Here is a 20,012-nt window from a genome sequence, read left to right on the forward strand (position 1 = left end):
TTTAAAAATCATAGTATTGTACTTAATAAAACACAGTAAAGTATGCTCTTGGGAAAGGTATGTGGTAATAGTTTAATGCACAACCTGTGAAAAACTTAACTGGTCAGACATAGCACCACAGTTAATTATGGAATACTGTTAAAGTGGCATGAGTCAAACAGAAAATGTGAAACCTCATAAATTTCACAAAACAAAGTTCATTTACAATTAACGGAAGATACTCTAGATGTAAAAGACAAGAGAGAAATTTGACAAGGAGCTATGGCATGATCTCTCCCCTAGATTTCCTCAGACTTAAAATACAATCTGATAAACGTGACCTTTACCTACAGATTGGATTTCTTAGTAAATATAATTTCATATATTATTGCATGATACTCTTCTACAACCTAAAGGAAGCCATGTGTTTCACAAAGTCCAATTCTTGGGATGAGAACTGAGAAATAACATGGGCACTGATTTGCATCATTAAAGTATTAGGGTTTTACATAATGAGCTTCTAACCCCACTTTTAGTAAATCAGATGTTTATCATCAATAAAAAAATATGATTAATACATTTTAACTGATTCACATGTTTTATATTAAATAAAATGCTTTCCTAAAACAGTGTTGTTGTTGCTGCTGTTTTACTGTATGGAATTTTTTGCCTGGACATTAAGACATATTTTTTATATTAATATTTATACCTTTATGGACAAAGTGCTTTTTAAACTCACCTACTATTTCTTAACAAAATCACTAAAATATCTGTACTTAAACAATAGGCTAATTTGGAGTTAGGATATCTAAACTCAGAAAATACTGTTAATCTTAAGTTATCTTAAAGTACAAAATATTGTTACTATTCCAAGAATTCAAGTAAACAATCATTTACTTGTATTTTAACCCCTGTAAGAAAGTAGGGCAAAGAAGGAATCATTGAGAAAGTTAACTTCTGAGTTATATCTTAAAGGATAAATGGCAGATCTTAAGAAAGACAGCTACACTGTGTACACATAAGCATATGTATGTGTGTATAAGCAAAGAAGACAGACAATAGGAAGATGGTATTCCTAGCAAAGAAAACAAATCTAGGTCACCAGTGGAATTCTAGGTGAGGCTAGATGAGCTGTACTGGGTATTTCTAAAAGGTTTCATGAACCAGGTATAGATTGAAACAAAATCACAAGGTTTTTTCAACTCTATTGTCTGAGAGCCTATGAATGTACTTGCTCCTTTATCAATCTGTACCATTAGAATAAAACAGAACAGCAACACTTTTCCAAGGTTCTATCAAATGAAATATGTCAAGAAAATAAAGGAAGTAAAAGAAAAAAACCTTGTTTGCACTGGAAAACTCTTACACTGATTCATTCTCTTGGGTAGACAAGATAGAAAGATTCAATATCATGAAAAGTATGAAAATTAATCATTAATTCAATGTGATTTCAATCCATAAATCGACACTTAGAATCTAAAGTAACCTGGAACAACATATGTACTCAAGAATGACCAAGACAAAAATTGTAGAATAATAATAATAATAATGATCAGGGGAACATACTCTACCTAAGATCAGCATATTCTATTAAGCGAAACAATTAAAATAGTATAGTATTAGTACAGGAATCAAATTAACAAAATCTAGCATCAGATCCATGTTTTTATGAGAATTAAGTGCATATTAAAGGACAGATCAGCTGATAATTAATATATACCTAAATATCCATATGAAGAATATAAATGTTGTGTACTAGCTACAAAATCTCATCTCCAAGTATTTGACTTTTTCACCAACGCCTATCTTCCAGCTCCATTTATAATCTATTTATTAGAAATAGATTTATTTTTTGACCCCCACAGAGATTTTCATTTCTTGTCCATAACAGTTTTCACTACCCATTACTGCTATTATGTAATCTCCCAATGTAATCTCCTTCTCTCCTTACTCAGCTTAGATTCCATGGTATATCACTACCATATTATTATTATTAAAGTAAGGAAATCAATGAACCGGGAGACCAAGGTTTTGGAAGACTTGTCTATCTGCATGCCAAAGTCCTAAGAGTGATGGCAAGAGTACTGGTAGAGAGAATATCAGCACACTAGGTGCTACAATTGTTTTTGAAAGAGGAATGACTAGGAAATCAGTAAATGCTCCCAAAAAGGAGAAGCAGCAGATCTTATAAAATTTCAAAGGAGCAGAAGTTTTTAGAGAAAAGAAGGGGAAAACTGGTCTGGAAGCCACAAATACAAGCAAGACAGACAAGCACCCATTTCTAGAACCAATGGTATATACGGTGTGTAAGAGGGAAAAAAAACAAAAACAAAAACAAAAGTTACCACTTGAAAGTTTTCTCAGGAGAAACAGTGTTCTCAGGAATTAGTCAGGTTTTACTTCAGAGTCAGGAGTGCTCTAAAGGAATGTTCTAAAGAAAGCTGAAGATACAGATTTCACTGATAATAAACCAAAACCACTTCTACAATACATTCATATAGTGAACATATGGGTGATAGGTAACATCACATATAGATATGAACAATACACCTAAATGAAACAAATTTTTACAAGTGTATATATATATAATGTGTGTGTTTGTGTGTGTATAAAATCATTCCATCTTTGTGAAATAATCACAACAAAAAACTTCAATAGCTCTGCTAGATTAAAAGAGAAAAAATATCATTAAAGGTTACTTCTGAGAGGGTGAGATCATGGGGAACTTACAACATTAAGTATTTCTATAAAGTCAGAATCCTTTATTAAGTTCTAATATATTCTGATAATCATTAAAACAGTAACATTTTTATATTTATCTCTATCTATATAAACAAGTTATTTCCAGAGGAGAGGAGAATAAGCTGGTGTAATTCATATGGTAACAACCTGACAGGTGGGGATGGTACCTGTTTAGTGAGACAGAAATCTGCAATAAAGAACCACAGCTAAAATTATATTGTGACTAAAAGCCAAAGCTGAATAAATTATTAATAATACAAGAATTTCAAAGGTGTGTTCTTGAGTTAAACCACTTTCCTTCCACTTCAGTAATTCTGTACTTCTCAGGTTTAATAACTCAAATAGTGCTCACCTAACTTCCACAAGATCATTTGGTTTATAGCTGGGATGAAGAAAGAACCAAACTTTCTTGACAAAATGATTAATACTGGGTTCTCTACGAGAGCCTCGGACATATACCATCCACTTGTGGGTTGACTGGTCATTTTCTTCTCTCTTATCAGGAGGTATATACCTAGAGTAGGGAGGGGAAAAAAAAACGACTTGAAATCTTTGTTCCTAACAAACCAATTAACTACTACTTAAAACAAGATTAAAAATCAATTACAAGAAGAAAATGGGAAAATTTACACATACATGAAGAGTAGACAACATACTACTTACCAATTAATAGGGAGAAAAAGAAATCAAAAGAGAAATTAAAAAAATACCTAGAGACATCTGAAAATGGAAATAGAGCATACCAAAACTGCAGTGATGCAGCAAAAACAGTTCTAAGAAGGAAGTTTATAGAGATAAATGCCTACATAAAGAAAAAAAGATCTCAAATTAATAACCTAATTTTATACCCTAAGGAACTAGAAAGAGAAAAACAACCTAAACCCTAAGTTGGGAAAAGGAAAGAAATAACAAAGATCAGAGTGGAAACAAAGACTAAAAACACAACAGAAAAGGCCAAAGAAAGAAGAGTTGGTTTTCTGAAAAGATAAAATAAGACAAATTTTATCTTTACACAGACTTACCAAGAGGAGGGACTCAAACAAATAAAATTATAAATGAAAGAGGAGATGTTATAACTGATACCACACAAACACAAAAGATCATAAAAGACTAAGAACAATTGCACATCAACAAACTGGACAACTTAGCAGTAATGAATAAAACCTAGAAATAGACACCCTACCCAGACTGAATGGTGAAGAAATAGAAATCTGAACAGAACAGTTACTAGCAAGGAGACTGAATCAGCAAACAAAAACCTCCCAACAAAGTACATTCCAGGACCAGTGGTTTAAAGGGTGAATTCTACCAAACAGATAAAGATTTTATTCCAATCCTCAACCTCTTCCAAAAAATAAAAGAAGAGGGAACACTCAATGATCTCATTTTATGAAGCCAAAATTACCAATACCAGAGCCAAGTGAGGATACTACAAGAAAAGGAAATTATAAGCCAGTGTCCCTGATAAAGGGCTTCCCAGGTGGCTCACTGGTCAAGAATCTGCCTGCGAATGCAGGAGATGCTGGTTCAATCCCTGGGTTGGCAAGATCTCCTAGAGAAGAAAATGGCAACCCACACCAGTATTCTTGCCTGGGAAATCCCATGGGCAATGGAGCATGGCAGGCTACAGTTCATGGGGTCACAAAAGAGTCATACATGACTGAGTGACTAAACAACAATCCTTGATAAAAGTAAATGCAAAATTCTTCAACAAAACATTAGCAAACAGAATTCAACAGACCTTTAAAAGTATCATACAACATGAGCAAGTGAGATTTATTCCAGGCATACAAGGATGGTTTGACATCTACAAATCAATGCAACACATCACACTAATGAAATGAAGGCTAAAAATTTTATAATCATCTCAAAAGATGTAGTAAAAGCATTAGACAAAATTCAGTATCTACTCATAATAAAAATTCTCAACTGCATATAGAGGAAGCATTTCTTAAAATAATAAAGCCACACATGACAAGCCCACAGCTAAGATCATACTGAATGGTGAAAGCCAGAAGATTTTCCTCTAAGATCAGGAACAAGACAAGGATGTCCACTATTGCCATTTTTATTCAACACAGTACTATAAGTCCTAGCCAGAGCAATTAGACAAAAAAATAGAAGAAATAAAAGGCAAACTGAAAAGGAAGAAGTAAAATTCTCTCTATTTGCACAAAACATAATATCATACATAGAAAAACCTAAAGACTCCATCACAAAACTATTAAATGAATTCAGTAGAGTTGTAGGATATAAAATCAACATTAAAAAATCAGTTGTTTCTATATACTGACAACAAACTACCAGAAAGAGAAATTGACAATAATTTCATTTACAACAGCATCAAATACAATAAAACACTTAGCAATTTAACCAGAGGTAAAAGATATGTACACTGAAAACTGTAAGACACTATCAACTATACGTCAGTAAACAAAAATAAAACTAAAAATCTATAAGACACTGATGAAAGAAACTGAAGAAGGCATGGATATTCTGTGCTCAAGAACTGGAAAAACAGTTAAAATGTTCATACTACATTGCAATCTCTATCAAAATTCCAATGGCATTTTTTACAAATAGAAAAACAATCCTAAAATCTATGTGCAACGAGAAAAGATTCTGAATAGCCAAATCAATCATGAGAAGGAAGATAAAAGCTGAAGGCATCATGTTTCCTGGTTTCAAACTATATTACAAAGCTACAGTAATCAAAACGGTGTTGTACTGGAATAAAAACACATAAACCAATGCCACAAAATAGAGAGAGAAGAAATAAACTCACACTGGTCATTAATTTCCAAGGAGGAAGCTAATATATACAGTGAGGGAAAGGATAGTTTCAATAAATGGTGCTGGGAAAACTGAAAAGCCACATGCAAAAGAATGAACTGAACCTCTATCCACAACAGACCCAAAATCGACCCAAAATGGATTCACAAGTTAAATTTAAGACCTAAAACCATAAAACTGGAAGAAAGTATAAAGGGCAAGCTTTTTTATATCTGTCTGGGCAATGATTTTTTGGATCTGACACCAAAAACAGAGGCAATAACAGGACACTAATAGATGGAGAAATATACCATGTTCATGGATTGGAAGAATCAGTATAGTGAAAATGAGTATACTACCCAAAGCAATCTACAGATTCAATGCAATCCCTATCAAGCTGCCAGCGGTATTTTTCACAGAACTAGAACAAATAATTTCAAGATTTGTATGGAAACACAAAAAACCTCAAATCGCCAAAGCAATCTTGAGAAAGAAGAATGGAACTGGAGGAATCAACTTGCCTGACTTCAGGCTCTACTACAAAGCCACAGTCATCAAGACAGTATGGTAATGCCACAAAGACAGAAATATAGATCAATGGAACAAAATAGAAAGCCCAGAGATAAATCCACACACATATGGACACCTTATCTTTGACAAAGGAGGCAAGAATATACAATGGAGTAAAGACAATCTCTTTAACAAGTGGTGCTGGGAAAACTGGTCAACCACTTGTAAAAGAATGAAACTAGATCACTTTCTAACACCATACACAAAAATAAACTCAAAATGGATTAAAGATCTAAATGTAAGACCAGAAACTATAAAACTCCTAGAGGAGAACATAGGCAAAACACTCTCCGACATACATCACAGCAGGATTCTCTATGATCCACCTCCCAGAATACTGGAAATAAAAGCAAAAATAAACAAATGGGATCTAATTAAAATTAAAAGCTTCTGCACAACAAAGGAAACTATAAGCAAGGTGAAAAGACAGCCTTCTGAATGGGAGAAAATCATAGCAAATGAAGCAACTGACAAACAACTAATCTCAAAAATATACAAGCAACTTATGCAGCTCAATCCCAGAAAAATAAACGACCCAATCAAAAAAAGGGCCAAAGAACTAAATAGACATTTCTCCAAAGAAGACATATGGATGGCTAACAAACACATAAAAAGATGCTCAACATCACTCATTATTAGAGAAATGCAAATCAAGACCACAATGAAATACCACTTCACACCAGTCAGAATGGCTGCGATCCAAAAGTCTGCAAGCAATAAATGCTGGAGAGGGTGTGGAGAAAAGGGAACCCTCCTACACTGTTGGTGGGAATGCAAACTAGTACAGCCACTATGGAGAACAGTGTGGAGATTCCTTAAAAAATTGCAAATAGAACTGCCTTATGACCCAGCAATCCCACTGCTGGCATACACACCGAGGAAACCAGAATTGAAAGATACACGGGTACCCCAACGTTCATCGCAGCACTGTTTATAATAGCCAGGACATGGAAACAACCTAGATGTCCATCAGCAGATGAATGGATAAGAAAGCTGTGGTACATATACACAATGGAGTATTACTCAGCCATTAAAAAGAATACATCTGAATCAGTTCTAATGAGATGGATGAAACTGGAGCCAATTATACAGAGTGAAGTAAGCCAGAAAGAAAAACACCAATACAGTATACTAACACATATATATGGTATTTAGAAAGATGGTAATGATGACCCTGTATGCAAGACAGCAAGAGACACAGATGTGTAGAGCAGACTTTTGGACTCTGTGGGAGAGGGAGAGGGTAGGATTATTTGGGAGAATGGCATTGAAACATGTATACTATCATGTAAGAAATGAATCGCTAGTCTATGTTCAATGCAGGATACAGGATGCTTGGGGCTGGTGCACAGGGATGATCCAGAGAGATGATATAGGGTGGGAGGTGGGAGGGGGTTCATGCTTGGGAACTCGTGTACACCCGTGGCAGATTCATGTCAATGTATGGCAAAACCAATACAGTATTGTAAAGTAAAATAAAGCAAAAATAAAAATTTATTTAAAAAAAAACCACAGAGGCAATAAAACCAAAACAAGTAGAACTACATCAAACTAAAAAGCATTTGTACATGAAAGGAAACCACCAACAAAATGAAAAGACAACCTATGGAATGGAAAAAGATACTTCTAAATCATGTATCTGATAAAGGGTTAATATTCAAAACATGAAGAACTCACAAAATAGCAAAACAAAGACAAAACAAAAAAATCTAATTTATAAATAGGCAGAGGATCAAACTAAACTTCCAGTTATAAACAAGTCACGTAATGTATAGGTAATGTATAGCTATGGTGACAGATGGTAACTAGACTTACTGTGGTAATCATTTTGCAATATATAAAAATATCAAATCACTACGCTGTCTACCTAAAACAAGTATAATGTTGCTAGATCAACTGTACTTCAATTAAACAAAACTATTTTTAAGGAGATAGATAAACATATTAACATACACACAGGAATATTATTCAGTCCTAAGAAAAAAGTAAATCCTGCCATTTTTGACAACATGGATAGACCGACCTTGATGGCATTATGGTAAGTGAAATAAGTCAAGCAAAGAAAGACAAATACTGCTTGGTATCACGTCTATGTGAAATCTAAGAAGAAAAATCAAACTCATAGAAGCAGAGTAGAAAAATGGTTATCAGGAGCTGAAGAGTTGGAGAAAATTTTCCATTTAAAAAAACCCTAAAATTCAGGCAATATTTAACAGCCATATTACCTAACCAAAGAAAGTCTTTGCAGTTAACCCTTTTCTTTAAACTTTTTTTTTGGTGGGGGGAGGCCTGAAGAGGCAATCCCTTGAAGTTTTTGTTTTGTTTTCTAATTATCATCAGGCAATTAAAAAAAAAATCCTGCTTTTCCTGCTAAGTGGGTACACTAGGTAGAAACAAGCTAGCATACTTTATTCCTGGGTTAGGAAACCTCTAGCCTGTGGGGTGATTTCATTCAGGTTCAAAAGTTAGAACTCTGAACTCTTCTGTTTCCTACTCATTGCCGTCAAGGTTGCCAGTGGTTTCTTTGTTTTTAAAGAAAACAAGTCATTTCCTTAAGTACGGACCATGGCAAAACTAGAATCCTCAGCCCTTCCTTTTGCCACTCTGGCTTTACTTCATTAAAAAAAGAAAGAAAGTGAAGTCACTCAGCTGTGTCCGACTCTTTGCCACCCCATGGACTGTAGCTTACCAGGCTCCTCCATCCATGGGATTTTCCAGGCAAGAATACTGGAGTGGGTCGCCATTTACTTCATGAGACCCCCTTATAACATTCTGTTGGAAAATATGGTCATGGCCTTCTGTAAATTCATCTATGTCTATCGTTATCCTTAGCGATACAGTGGGCCAAGTTGCCTAACCCAGTTTTTCTTTAGGCGTACTCATGTCCTATCTTTATCTTTGCTCTTCCATATATAAAAGCCAGCCCTATCAGCATTTTAATCAGAATATCTACATATCAACTTAGGAAGAAGAGTTATCTTTACAACACTGAGCTTTCCTATCCATGAACATGCCATACTGCTCTAATCATTTAGTTCCTTCATGTGTTTCAATAAAATTTTTATTTTCATAAAAGGCCAGCATATCTTTTATTATGCTACATTTTTTTTATTGCTAGAGTAAATGTATCTTTTAAAAGTTGTCTTCTGTAAGTTTGTCATACAGAAACAATCAACTTCTGTGTATTGATGATGATGATATTTAGCTGCTAAGTCATGTCCAACTCTTTTGCGATTCCATGGACTATAGCCTACCATACTCCTCTGTCCATGGGATTTCAGGCAAAAATAGTGGAGTGGGTTGCCACTTCCCTCTCCAGGAGATGTTCCCGACCCAGGGACTGAACCCGCATCTCCTGCATTTTGGCAGGCAGATTCTTTACTACTGAGCCACTAGGGAAGCCCTTCTTACTACTTTCAAAGTTTAAATCTCTCTGTCTTTTCTCTTAGTTGTTATCTTAGATACTCTAACAAGTATTCTTAACAAAGTTTAAAGTAAATCAATATTTCTACCCTCTTCCAGAACAAACAAGGACTTTATAACTCTCATGCCGATCATTCCGCTTTATTTATAAAGTCCACCTGGCCTTAAAGCCCAAAACCCACAAATTACACAGAATTGTTTGAAAATGTCAGTAACTGTTTCTCTGCAGTCTTTTCGTGGCCTGGTGAGCCTATCTGAATTTCTAGTTTTGGTCTTTTCTGGGCTGACATGTCTTGTACTATATGTGAGACCTCAACACGACACATTAGTTCCCTTAGCTAAATGCATGCTAATTCTAAAATAACTTGTAAAATAGAAACCTAATTACCTTAGTCATATTTTATGCTTCCATTTAAATACTACAAAGACTACTGAGCATCTCTGTATTATCCTTAGATTCTTAATGTATTTTCTGTTTATCAGTGGTTCATTAACTGGGATTTGGAAGACTCCTCTGACATCTGATTCCCCTCCCCAGATATTCAGTGTAATTCTGAATCCTTTAGTTTCAATAATTGAATCTAATGTAAATTTTTATAAATATATCAATTGATTCACCAATCAACATTTACTGAACACCAACTACTGCAAGATGCAAAAACAAACAAGATACACTTTCTAAAGAGATTCCAGTCTGATTTGGAAAAGATATATGAAAACTGGAAGTAACGACATAATGTGACAAAAATGACAAGCAGCACAGAGGAAATGCCTAGTGAGGAGAAGAGCAAATAAAGTTTTGTGAGGAGATAACAGGGGTGGAGACCGAGAGTGCCAGGCTGTGTCGGCACAGGTGCGGCCGAGAGGAGCTACCCCACGTCCGAGGTCAGACGCGGCGGCCAAGAGGAGCTACCACACGTCCAGGGTCAAGGGTGGCGGCCGGAGGAGCTACCCCCCGCCCGAGGTCGGGGCGGTGGCCGAGAGGAGCAACCACACGTCCAAGGAGCGGCAGCTGTGTGGGCACAGGAGGGACGAGAGGAGCTACTCCACGTTCAAGGTCAGGAGGGGCGGCAGTGAAGAGATACCCTCGTCCAAGGTAAGAGAAACCCAAGTAAGACGGTAGGTGTTGCGAGAGGGCATCAGAGGGGAGATACACTGAAACCATAACCACAGAAAACTAGCCAATCTGATCACACGGACCACAGCCTTGTCTAACTAAATGAAACTAAGCCATGCCATGTGGGGCCACCCAGGATGGGTGGGTCTTCCAACAACACAAGAGAAGACTCTACACATGGACATCACCAGATGGTCAACACCGAAATCAGATCGATTATATTCTTTGCAGCCAAAGATGGAGAAGCTCTATACAGCCAGAAAAAACAAGACCAGGAGCTGACTGTGGCTCAGATTACGAACTCCTTATTGTCAAATTCAGACTTAAATTGAAGAAACTGGGGAAAACCACCAGACCATTCAGGTATGACCTAAATCAAATCCCTTATGATTATTCAGTGGAAGTGAGAAATAGATTTAAGGCACTAGATCTGATAAACAGAGTGTCTGATGAACTATGGACAGAGGTTCATAACACTGTACAGAAGACAGGCATCAAGACCATCCCCAAGGAAAAGAAATGAAAAAAAGCAAAATGGCTGTCTGGGGAGGCCTTACAAATAGCTGTGAAAAGAATAGAAGCCAAAAGCAAAGGAGAAAAGGAAAGATATAAGCATCTGAGTGCAGAGTTCCAAAGAACAGCAAGAAGAGATAAGAAAGCCTTCCTCAGCAATCAATGCAAAGAAATAGAGGAAAAGAACAGAATGGGAAAGACTAGAGATCTCTTCAAGAAAATTAGAGATACCAAGGGAACATTTCATGCAAAGATGGGCTCAATAAAGGACAGAAATGCTAAGGACCTAACAGAAGCAGAAGATATTAAGAAGAGGTGGCAAGAATACACAGGAGAACTGTACAAAAAAGATCTTCATGACCCAGATAATCACAATGGTCTGATCACTCACCTAGAGCCAGACATCCTGGAATGTGAAGTCAAGTGGGCCTTAGAAGGCATCACTACGAACAAAGCTAGTGGAGGTGATGGAATTCCAGTTAAGCTATTTCAAATCCTGAAAGATGATGCTGTGAAAGTGCTACACTCAATATGCCAGCAAATTTGGAAAACTCAGCAGTGGCCACAGGACTGGAAAAGGTCAGTTTTCATTCCAATCCCAAAGAAAGGCAATGCCAAAGAATGCGCAAACTACCACACTATTGCACTCATCTCACACGCTAGTTAAGTAAGGCTCAAAATTCTCCAAGCCAGGCTTCACCAATACATGAACCGTGAACTTCCAGATGTTCAAGCTGGTTTTAGAAAAGGCAGAGGAACCAGAGATCAAACTGCCAACATCCGCTGGATCATGGAAAAAGCAAGAGAGTTCCAGAAAAACATCTATTTCTGCTTTATTGACTATGCCAAAGCCTTTGACTGTGTGGATCACAATAAACTGTGGAAAATTCTGAAAGAGATGGGAATACCAGACCACCTGACCTGCCTCTTGAGAAACCTGTATGCAGGTCAGGAAGCAACAGTTAGAACTGGACATGGAACAACAGACTGGTTCCAAATAGGAAAAGGAGTTCGTCAAGGCTGTATATTGTCACCCTGTTTATTTAACTTATATGCAGAGTACATCATGAGAAATGCTGGGCTGAAAGAAGCACAAGCTGGACTCTAGATTGCTGGGAGAAATATCGATAACCTCAGATATGCAGATGACACCATCCTTATGGCAGAAAGTGAAGAGGAACTAAAAAGCCTCTTGATGAAAGTGAAAGAGGAGAGTGAAAAAGTTGGCTTAAAGCTCAACATTCAGAAACTGAAGATCATGGCATCTGGTCCCATCACTTCATGGCAAATAGATGGGGAAACAGTGGGAACAGTGGCAGACTTTATTTTTTGGGCTACAAAATCACTGCAGATGGTGATTGCAGCCATGAAATTAAAAGACACTTACTCCTTGGAAGGAAAGTTATGACCAACCTAGATAGTATATTGAAAAGCAGAGGTATTACTTTGCCAACAAAGGTCCATCTAGTCAAGGCTATGGTTTTTCCAGTAGTCATGTATGGATGTGAGAGTTGGACTGTGAAGAAAGCTGAGCGCCGAAGAATTGATGCTTTTGAACTGTGGTGTTGGAGAAGACTCTTGAGAGTCCCTTGGACTGCAAGGAGAGCCAACCAGTCCATCCTAAAGGAGATCAGTCCTGGGTGTTCTTTGGAAGGACTGATGCTGAAGCTGAAACTCCAGTACTTTGTCCACCTCATGCGAAGAGTTGACTCATTGGAAAAGACCCTGATGCTGGGAGGGATTGGGGGCAGGAGGAGAAGGGGAGGACACACGATGAGATGGCTGGATGGCATCACTGACTCGATGGACGTGAGTCTGAGTGAACTCCAGGAGTTAGTGATAGACAGGGAGGCCTGGCATGCTGTGATTCATGGGGTCACAAAGAGTCGGCCACGACTGAGCAACTGAACTGAACTGACTGAACATTCTTAAGCTGTTGAAGATTTATGTCTTTACCCATTCCTAAACACTTGGCAAAAATGATGATGCTCCTACTAGACAGCATGAGACACACCGTTAGATAGCCCTTTAGCTTGGAGGAATTCCGTCCTGAAGACCTACTGTATAACCTTTTGTTATAAATTTAAAACATTTCAATTTGAGCAACCAAACAAACATTTTTAGGAATTAGGTAAGGCCCCTAACGATAGAACTAAATCAGAAGAAGTCAAAGTTCCTCCCAAGTTATCCACACTTACATGCTTAATAAAATATATAAAACTGGGACTTCCCTGGTGGTCCAGTGGTTGGGACTCTGTGCTCCCTACGCAGGGGCCTAGGTTCGATCCCTGGTCAGAGAACTAGATCTCACATGCTTCAACTAAGACCTGGCACAACCAAATAAGTGTTTTTAAAAAATACAGAGAACTTCATGTCTGCAAAAAGTTTTTTTACTAAGCACAATTTTATTCCATGTCAAAGATGAACAGACACACTGAAGCAGTCTCAAGTTTCTGGACCTTCATTTACTTTTAAAACAACTAAGAGTCTGGGAAAAAGAATTCCTGAAGCCTATTCCTACTGTAATACTATGATAATAATACGCCAGAGTATTACCCAAACTGGATGACTGAAAATGAGACAATTCAACTGAATACTCACTTGGACACATTGCCCACTACTATTGTTTTCTTTACAAAAAGTCGTGAAGTCTCATCTCCTGTAAGATCAGTATTCCGCTGCTCTGTTTTATGGGAGCCAGCAATACTAGAAGTGTCCTAGAAAAAAATCATAATCAAATTTCATTCTCAATTTGGACAATTTTCAATAGGTAGAAACCACAAAATCATACAAGGTACAAATGGACTAACTCAATTTTTCTTTTAATTACAAAATTCTCTGGTTTTACGGCTCCTCTCAGAGTATGAAAGAATAATTTTACTGTAATTTTTCTATTATAGAAAAAGTCTGTACACTGTAACTCCACATATATGTGTGCTTTTAATAGTCATACACAGTGGCTTTGTATATGCAAACAGGATGTGGAAGAATACACAGGAAACTACTACAAAGGTTACCTCTGGGAAATGGGAATGGGTGATAAGGTCAATGAAATTTACCTTTTTTCCAACCTTCTAAACTATTACAAATTTTTCAGTATGAAGCAGTTTACACATAATGGTTAAGTTAAAGTTTGACTATGGAGAAACACAGCCAGTGTTTAAGACTTGGACCTTACATTGACTGGATGTATCATCTTGGTAATCACTTAACTTCTCTGTCTCAGTTTCCTCATCTATAAAATAAGGGTGATAATAGTATGCATCTCTGATTGTATTGTACAGTTCTTAGGAAGTGCCTGGTACACAGTAAACACTAAGTATGTTACATGAACATGAGCATGTATATTACATAAAAGATAGCAGGTTTCTGAATCCTATGACTAGCATGACCTAAATTCACCTTAATTAAAAAAGAAAAACATATGCAGTATTTCCGCATAAGTTATACAACTAAATCCAAATATTAACAGTTTTGATTTGGGATAGTACAATTATGAATGACTTTTCTGTTCTCCCTTACTTTTCTGTAGTTTAAAATTTTCAACAATGAACAGAATGAATTTGTAATCAGAATTTTTTTTTTGGAGTGGGGTGGGTGGGTCATGACACAGCATGTAGGATCCTAGTTTTCCCGACCAGGGACTGAACCCATGCCCTCTGCACTGGAAGAGTGCAGTCTTTTTTTTTTTTTTTGGAAGTGCAGCCTTAACCACTGGACTGCCAGGGAAGTCCCCAGAAAATATTTTTATCAAAAATAATCAAATCTTTGATGTCTGAGTATGTAGAAAGCAACCTAGGAATTTCCTCTATCACAGAACATCTGGTTAAGAAAAACCACTGGTCTTATCCAATGGGGATTTGATAGTCAAGTATAATACCGAGAATTTCAGAGCAGTGTGAGACGGGAATTCAAATAACAAACTGACAGGATCAAAGAGTAATGAACAGCTTTCAATTCTACTTATTATTTTTCAAGTTTCTTTCCGTTATTAAAGCATCTTAGAACATCAAATTTCAAAGAGGAACTACTGAAGAGACACTGCTCTTGAGAGAATAAACTTGATAAAGTAGAAAGACCTTGGGCAAAGTTAAGGTACTGCCAACTCCTCAAGGTTTCTTTCCTACCCTATCTACATGAATGGACTCTGGGAGTTGGGTGACGATCAGAGATTTGAACTGTAAAGTCAGAAAGACAGAGGTTTGATTCTCAGTTCTGATACTTGTGGACAACTATAACCTTATCCTCATAGAGACTGAGTTTCCCCATCTCTAAAAGTGATAATTAACTTATATTTATGGTTCCAATAAAATGAAATACTGTGTGCATACTTAATAAATATTGGTTCCCTTCTCTTTTGCCTCCCTTCCACCCATCCAACTATATACCCTTCCAGTATTTCGGCTTGGTCTCTGCTCCGTGTTGCTTGACAATCTTTCTTCTATATCCATATTGCTGTTAGTGTCTTTGTCAGATAGGAAGTCATTGTGTTGAGATAAAGAATCACTTTCTGAATGATTGGCTGATGGTGTTTCTGATCTCTGATTGGCAGGAGATGATGACCTAGATGGTGATTCCAAAAATTTCTTGATAGCAGGATGATTAAAAACCATTGTATCACATGTCTTTGATCCCTGCAAAAACGAAAGTAAGCAAAACAAACTTTAAATCATATCCGGCGAAAGTAGGCAAAAATTTGATCTTTCCAAAAACCCTTATCTATTTTGGGATCACGGCTGTGCTGTGCTTAGTCACTCAGTCATGTCTGACTCTTCGTGACCCCATGGACTATAGCCCACCAGGCTCTTCTGTCTATGGAACTCTCCAGGCAAGAATACTGGAGTGGGTAGCCGTCCCCTTCTCCAGGGATCTTTCCGACCCAGGGGACTAATCAGGTCTCCTGCACTGCAGGCAGATTCTTTACCATCTGAGTCACCTACCCCCATAAAATAGAGACCAAATCAATAAAAAGTACAGAATGAGAAATAATTATGCAAAGGTCCTAACACTAAAAGTTAAAGATTCAAGTTCTCAGAAGGTAAATGAAAAGTAAAGATAAATATATATTAATAGTAACACATGGAAGTCAGATTTGACTTTAAAAAATAAGTCTGATATTGCTTGATTCAAATACATCATCCGCTCTAAATAAAACACTCCTACAAAAATATAAAGATTTTTAATATACTGTACTACTGATACACTGTAGTTACTTCCAAGAAGCAAGTTTTAGAAATTATTTAATTGAAATTAAAATAATTGTTTTAGTGAGTAAGAGAGTCAGAGGCTAGTGTTTCAGAGTTCAAAGCAACAAGGCCTAGTTTCAAAAATGAAAGTTTACTTTACGGCTATAAATGTATTTTGTTAGAGCAAACTAAAATAAATTTTAAGTGGTAGATGATAATAAACAAAAACATACCTAAATATCCTTAAATAAATCCTAATCAGAATATAACAAAAATCAGTGCATTTCTAGACCATCAAATAGCACAGTTCGGTACTGTTAAATAGTTTTTTTAAAAAAAGGACAACAAAACATCAAATGAATAACCAGCTCTTCAGAGGAGCTACAGTCCTATGTAATGCAGCTGCCAGTGCTTGACGCCCATCTTGTTGACTCCAATGGCAAGCTGTATAACAGATGACATTGGAATCTGCCCTCAGTTGAACAGTTATCTCCCACAAATTCTTGTCCACCTAGAACCTATGAACGTTTCTATTTGAAAATCAGTTCTTTTCAGATGTAATCAAGTTAAGATGATGTCATATTGGATTTGGGGAGGCCTCACTCTGGTAGCTCAGATGTAGGAGACCCAGATTCAATCCCTGGGTCGGGAAGATCTCCTGGAGAAGGAAATAGCAACCCACTCCAGTATTCTTGCCTGGAAAATCCCATGGATGGAGGAGCCTGGTAGGCTATAGTCCATGTGGTCGCAAAGAGTCGGACACGACTGAGCGACTTCACTTCACTTTCACTCAAATGACTAGTGTACCACAAGAAGGAAAGTTGGATACAAAAAGAAAGAGAAGACACATAGAGAGAAAAGTCCATGTGAAGTTAAAGGCAGAAACTGGAATGATGCAGCTACAAGCCAAGCAATGCCAGGTACTGCCAGTAACCACCAGATGTTAGGAGAAGAATCCTTCCCTAGAGTCTTGAGGGAGCATGGCCTACCCAACACATCTTGATCTTGGCCTGCTAGCTTCTAGAAGCAGGAGATAATAAACTCCTGTTGTTTTAAGCTATCAGGTTTGTGGTAACTTGTTATGGTAGCCCAAGAAAAGTAGTTCAGACTCTAAAATGTAATACAGAAACTTCTGCTATCTAAGATTAATATCTATCTAACTACTATCTAAGATTAATCTCAATGCTTCAAATTTCTCCAAGTATCATAGATACTCTAAAGCTCCACATGATGACAAGAAGACCCATACATAACAGGTATCTCTTATCGGTAGAAACCACAGGGAATGACACAAAGCAGTATGCCACCACACTCCCCTCCATGAACCCTGACTGAATCCTGCCAAAAAAAAAAAAAACAACTTTGAAGATATTTTGGGGAAAACTGAGAAAAGTCTGAATATGGATTGGTTATCAGATAATATTAGGGGCTCATCTCTTAGGTATTATGACTACATAGAAGACAATCTTAGGATTAAGTATTTAGGGATGAAGCATCATGATGCTTGGAACTTACTTTTTAAGGTTTCAAAGAAAAATAAAGATGATAAAGTAAACTTGGCAAATTGTTAAAATCGTTGAAGCTAAGTGATGCATAAACAAGTACTTATTTCACCTTTTCTATGTATTTGAAAATTTTCCAAAAAAGTAGCCAGGAAAAAAATCAGGACTTCTTGAATAGGGTAAATTTACTGAAAGTAAAAACTGCCATTCATTAGCAGTAAAAGGTCAGAGAAAAATCAATCGATCTATAATTTACTCCAAAGCCAACTATAAGGAAATGAGAGGAATAAGGCAAGTTAAAACTGAGTTGTACTCATCTTTGTATCTATACAACCTAACAACAGTGCTAAAAATTAGTTAAAGAAGAATTAAGTGAAAGAAAATAAAATGTTAGTTATCATTATTGACAGTGCAGAGAGGTATAACTGAAGGATATGAGTGAACACAATGATAACTGTATGTATTAATATATACCCAGGAAGGCAGGCTAGGCTTCTTGAATTCAAAAGGTCAATATGAGAAATTTTTGAAGGCAGGGATTCTACATCAACACTAATTTCTCTTCACACATCTATATAGGTGGCCAGAAATGACTGCTTATGAGGAAAACTTACCTCAGAAACTTTCAGAAGTCCTGCAGAAGCATAGTAGTTTGCAACAATGCAGGCACGAAGTTTATCCATCATCCTTCTTGCCTCAATTAGTCGCTAAAATAAATGTTAATTATTTTTAAAAATGGAAATAACAGAAAATATACACAAATGATTCATAAATAAGAAATGCAGATGACCCTGAAAAGTAATCAAAGAAAAACTAATAGAAATGACCATTCCCACCTCAGATTGGCAAAATATTTAAAAGGATGACAAAATATGATGTCTGCAAGAATATATAGACATATTAATAAATATGTATATTCACTGAGAAATGTCCACAAAGACATTTATTTGTGGTTGTCCACAAAGCACAAGAGCAAACAGGAATTACCTTTTGGGACAGAATTTCAAGTGATTTTTTTCTTTATCTTTTTGTACCATTTCATTTGAAGAAAAAAAAAAAAACATAGACAGGTCTTTTTCCCATGAAATGAGAAAGCACCTTTTAAAAGAACATCAGAGGGGGAAAATACACTATAATTCTACTTCAACAATTTTAAAAGTTCATTACATACAGTTTTTTTAATAGTTTTGTTTTTTTCACTGTAAGATCATTATACCTGGTCAATGACCTCAATTTCATGTTCCTTATTCTTCATTTCAAGTGCAAATTGTTCCTTGATAATAGTCTCAATTTTCTGCACAGCAGCATCTCGAGCTGCACAAAGAACATAAAATAATCCAAGTTAGTATGCAGTTAGTCAGTTGCTATCTTGATTCAAGCAACAAAAGCAATCCCGGAACAGTACCTCTGAAGTGGAGAAGCCTAATTATGATCACCACAACCAATAATGAAAAGTTAACATCACTAATATTCAAGCAAACTGATATTATGTTTTCTGACATGATGTGCTGACAAGATTCCACCGCTCTGTGGCACTCCTTCTAAAAATGCTGCCTCTAACGACAGTGAACATCCGACAACCCTAAATTGAAGGATACTACAAAATTAACTGGCCTATATATTCAAATATTAAAGTCAAGAAAGACAAAGAAAAGTTGAGGTGACCACAAGAGACCAAGAGATATAACAACTAAACTAACTGCATGATTCTGGAGAGGGGGCAACAGTTATAATACTGGGTCAACTAGTAAATCTTGAATGTGGACTGCAGATTAGATATGATGTAAAATGTTAAAATTTCCTACTTCTGATAATTGTACTGTGGTTACATAAGAAATCTGTTCCAAGGAAATACACAAGTGTTTACAAGTGTCTTGGAGAAGGAAATGACAACCCACTCCAGTATTCTTGCCTGGAAAATCCCATGGACTGAGGAGCCTGGTAGGCTACAGACCATAGAGTCGGACACGACTGAGCGACTTCACTTCACTTTACAAGTGTCTAATATATCTTCTGATGATTTAGAAAAAATGATGTGCATATATATCTGCCATGGGCGGAGTTCTGCCCATGGCATATATCTGCTTGCATAAATGCACTGTGTGTTTGAGTTGGGGGTGGGAGGAAAGAATGATAAACCAAATGAGGCAAAATGAAAACAACTGGTAAATTAATCTGGGAAAAAGACACACAAGTTTTCCTTGTGAT

The 20,012-nt window shown here is 36.7% G+C and overlaps 1 protein-coding gene across 6 annotated transcripts in view; it reads right to left on the bottom strand.

Annotated features, from left to right (window-relative positions):
* Positions 1-20,012, bottom strand: part of YEATS2 (YEATS domain containing 2) — a 106,964-nt gene that overhangs the window by 62,105 nt on the left and 24,847 nt on the right. For 5 of the 6 annotated variants that reach the window (XR_001917993.1, XM_018047375.1, XM_018047382.1 and 2 more), the window contains exons 3-7: positions 19,021-19,118; positions 18,419-18,511; positions 15,505-15,750; positions 13,718-13,833; positions 3,074-3,235 (exon numbers count right to left, since the gene is read on the bottom strand). Coding sequence is in view for 5 of the 6 variants with exons in the window: in XM_018047375.1 (XP_017902864.1) it covers positions 3,074-3,235; positions 13,718-13,833; positions 15,505-15,750; positions 18,419-18,511; positions 19,021-19,118 (715 nt within the window). In the remaining variant the exon portion in view is untranslated. Of the gene's footprint in view, positions 1-3,073; positions 3,236-13,717; positions 13,834-15,504; positions 15,751-18,418; positions 18,512-19,020; positions 19,119-20,012 lie in introns of those variants that run through there. The other variant, XM_013964174.2, reaches the window with a different exon arrangement.

Source organism: Capra hircus, chromosome 1 (assembly GCF_001704415.2).
Source record: "Capra hircus breed San Clemente chromosome 1, ASM170441v1, whole genome shotgun sequence".
Taxonomy (NCBI): Eukaryota; Metazoa; Chordata; class Mammalia; order Artiodactyla; family Bovidae; genus Capra; species Capra hircus.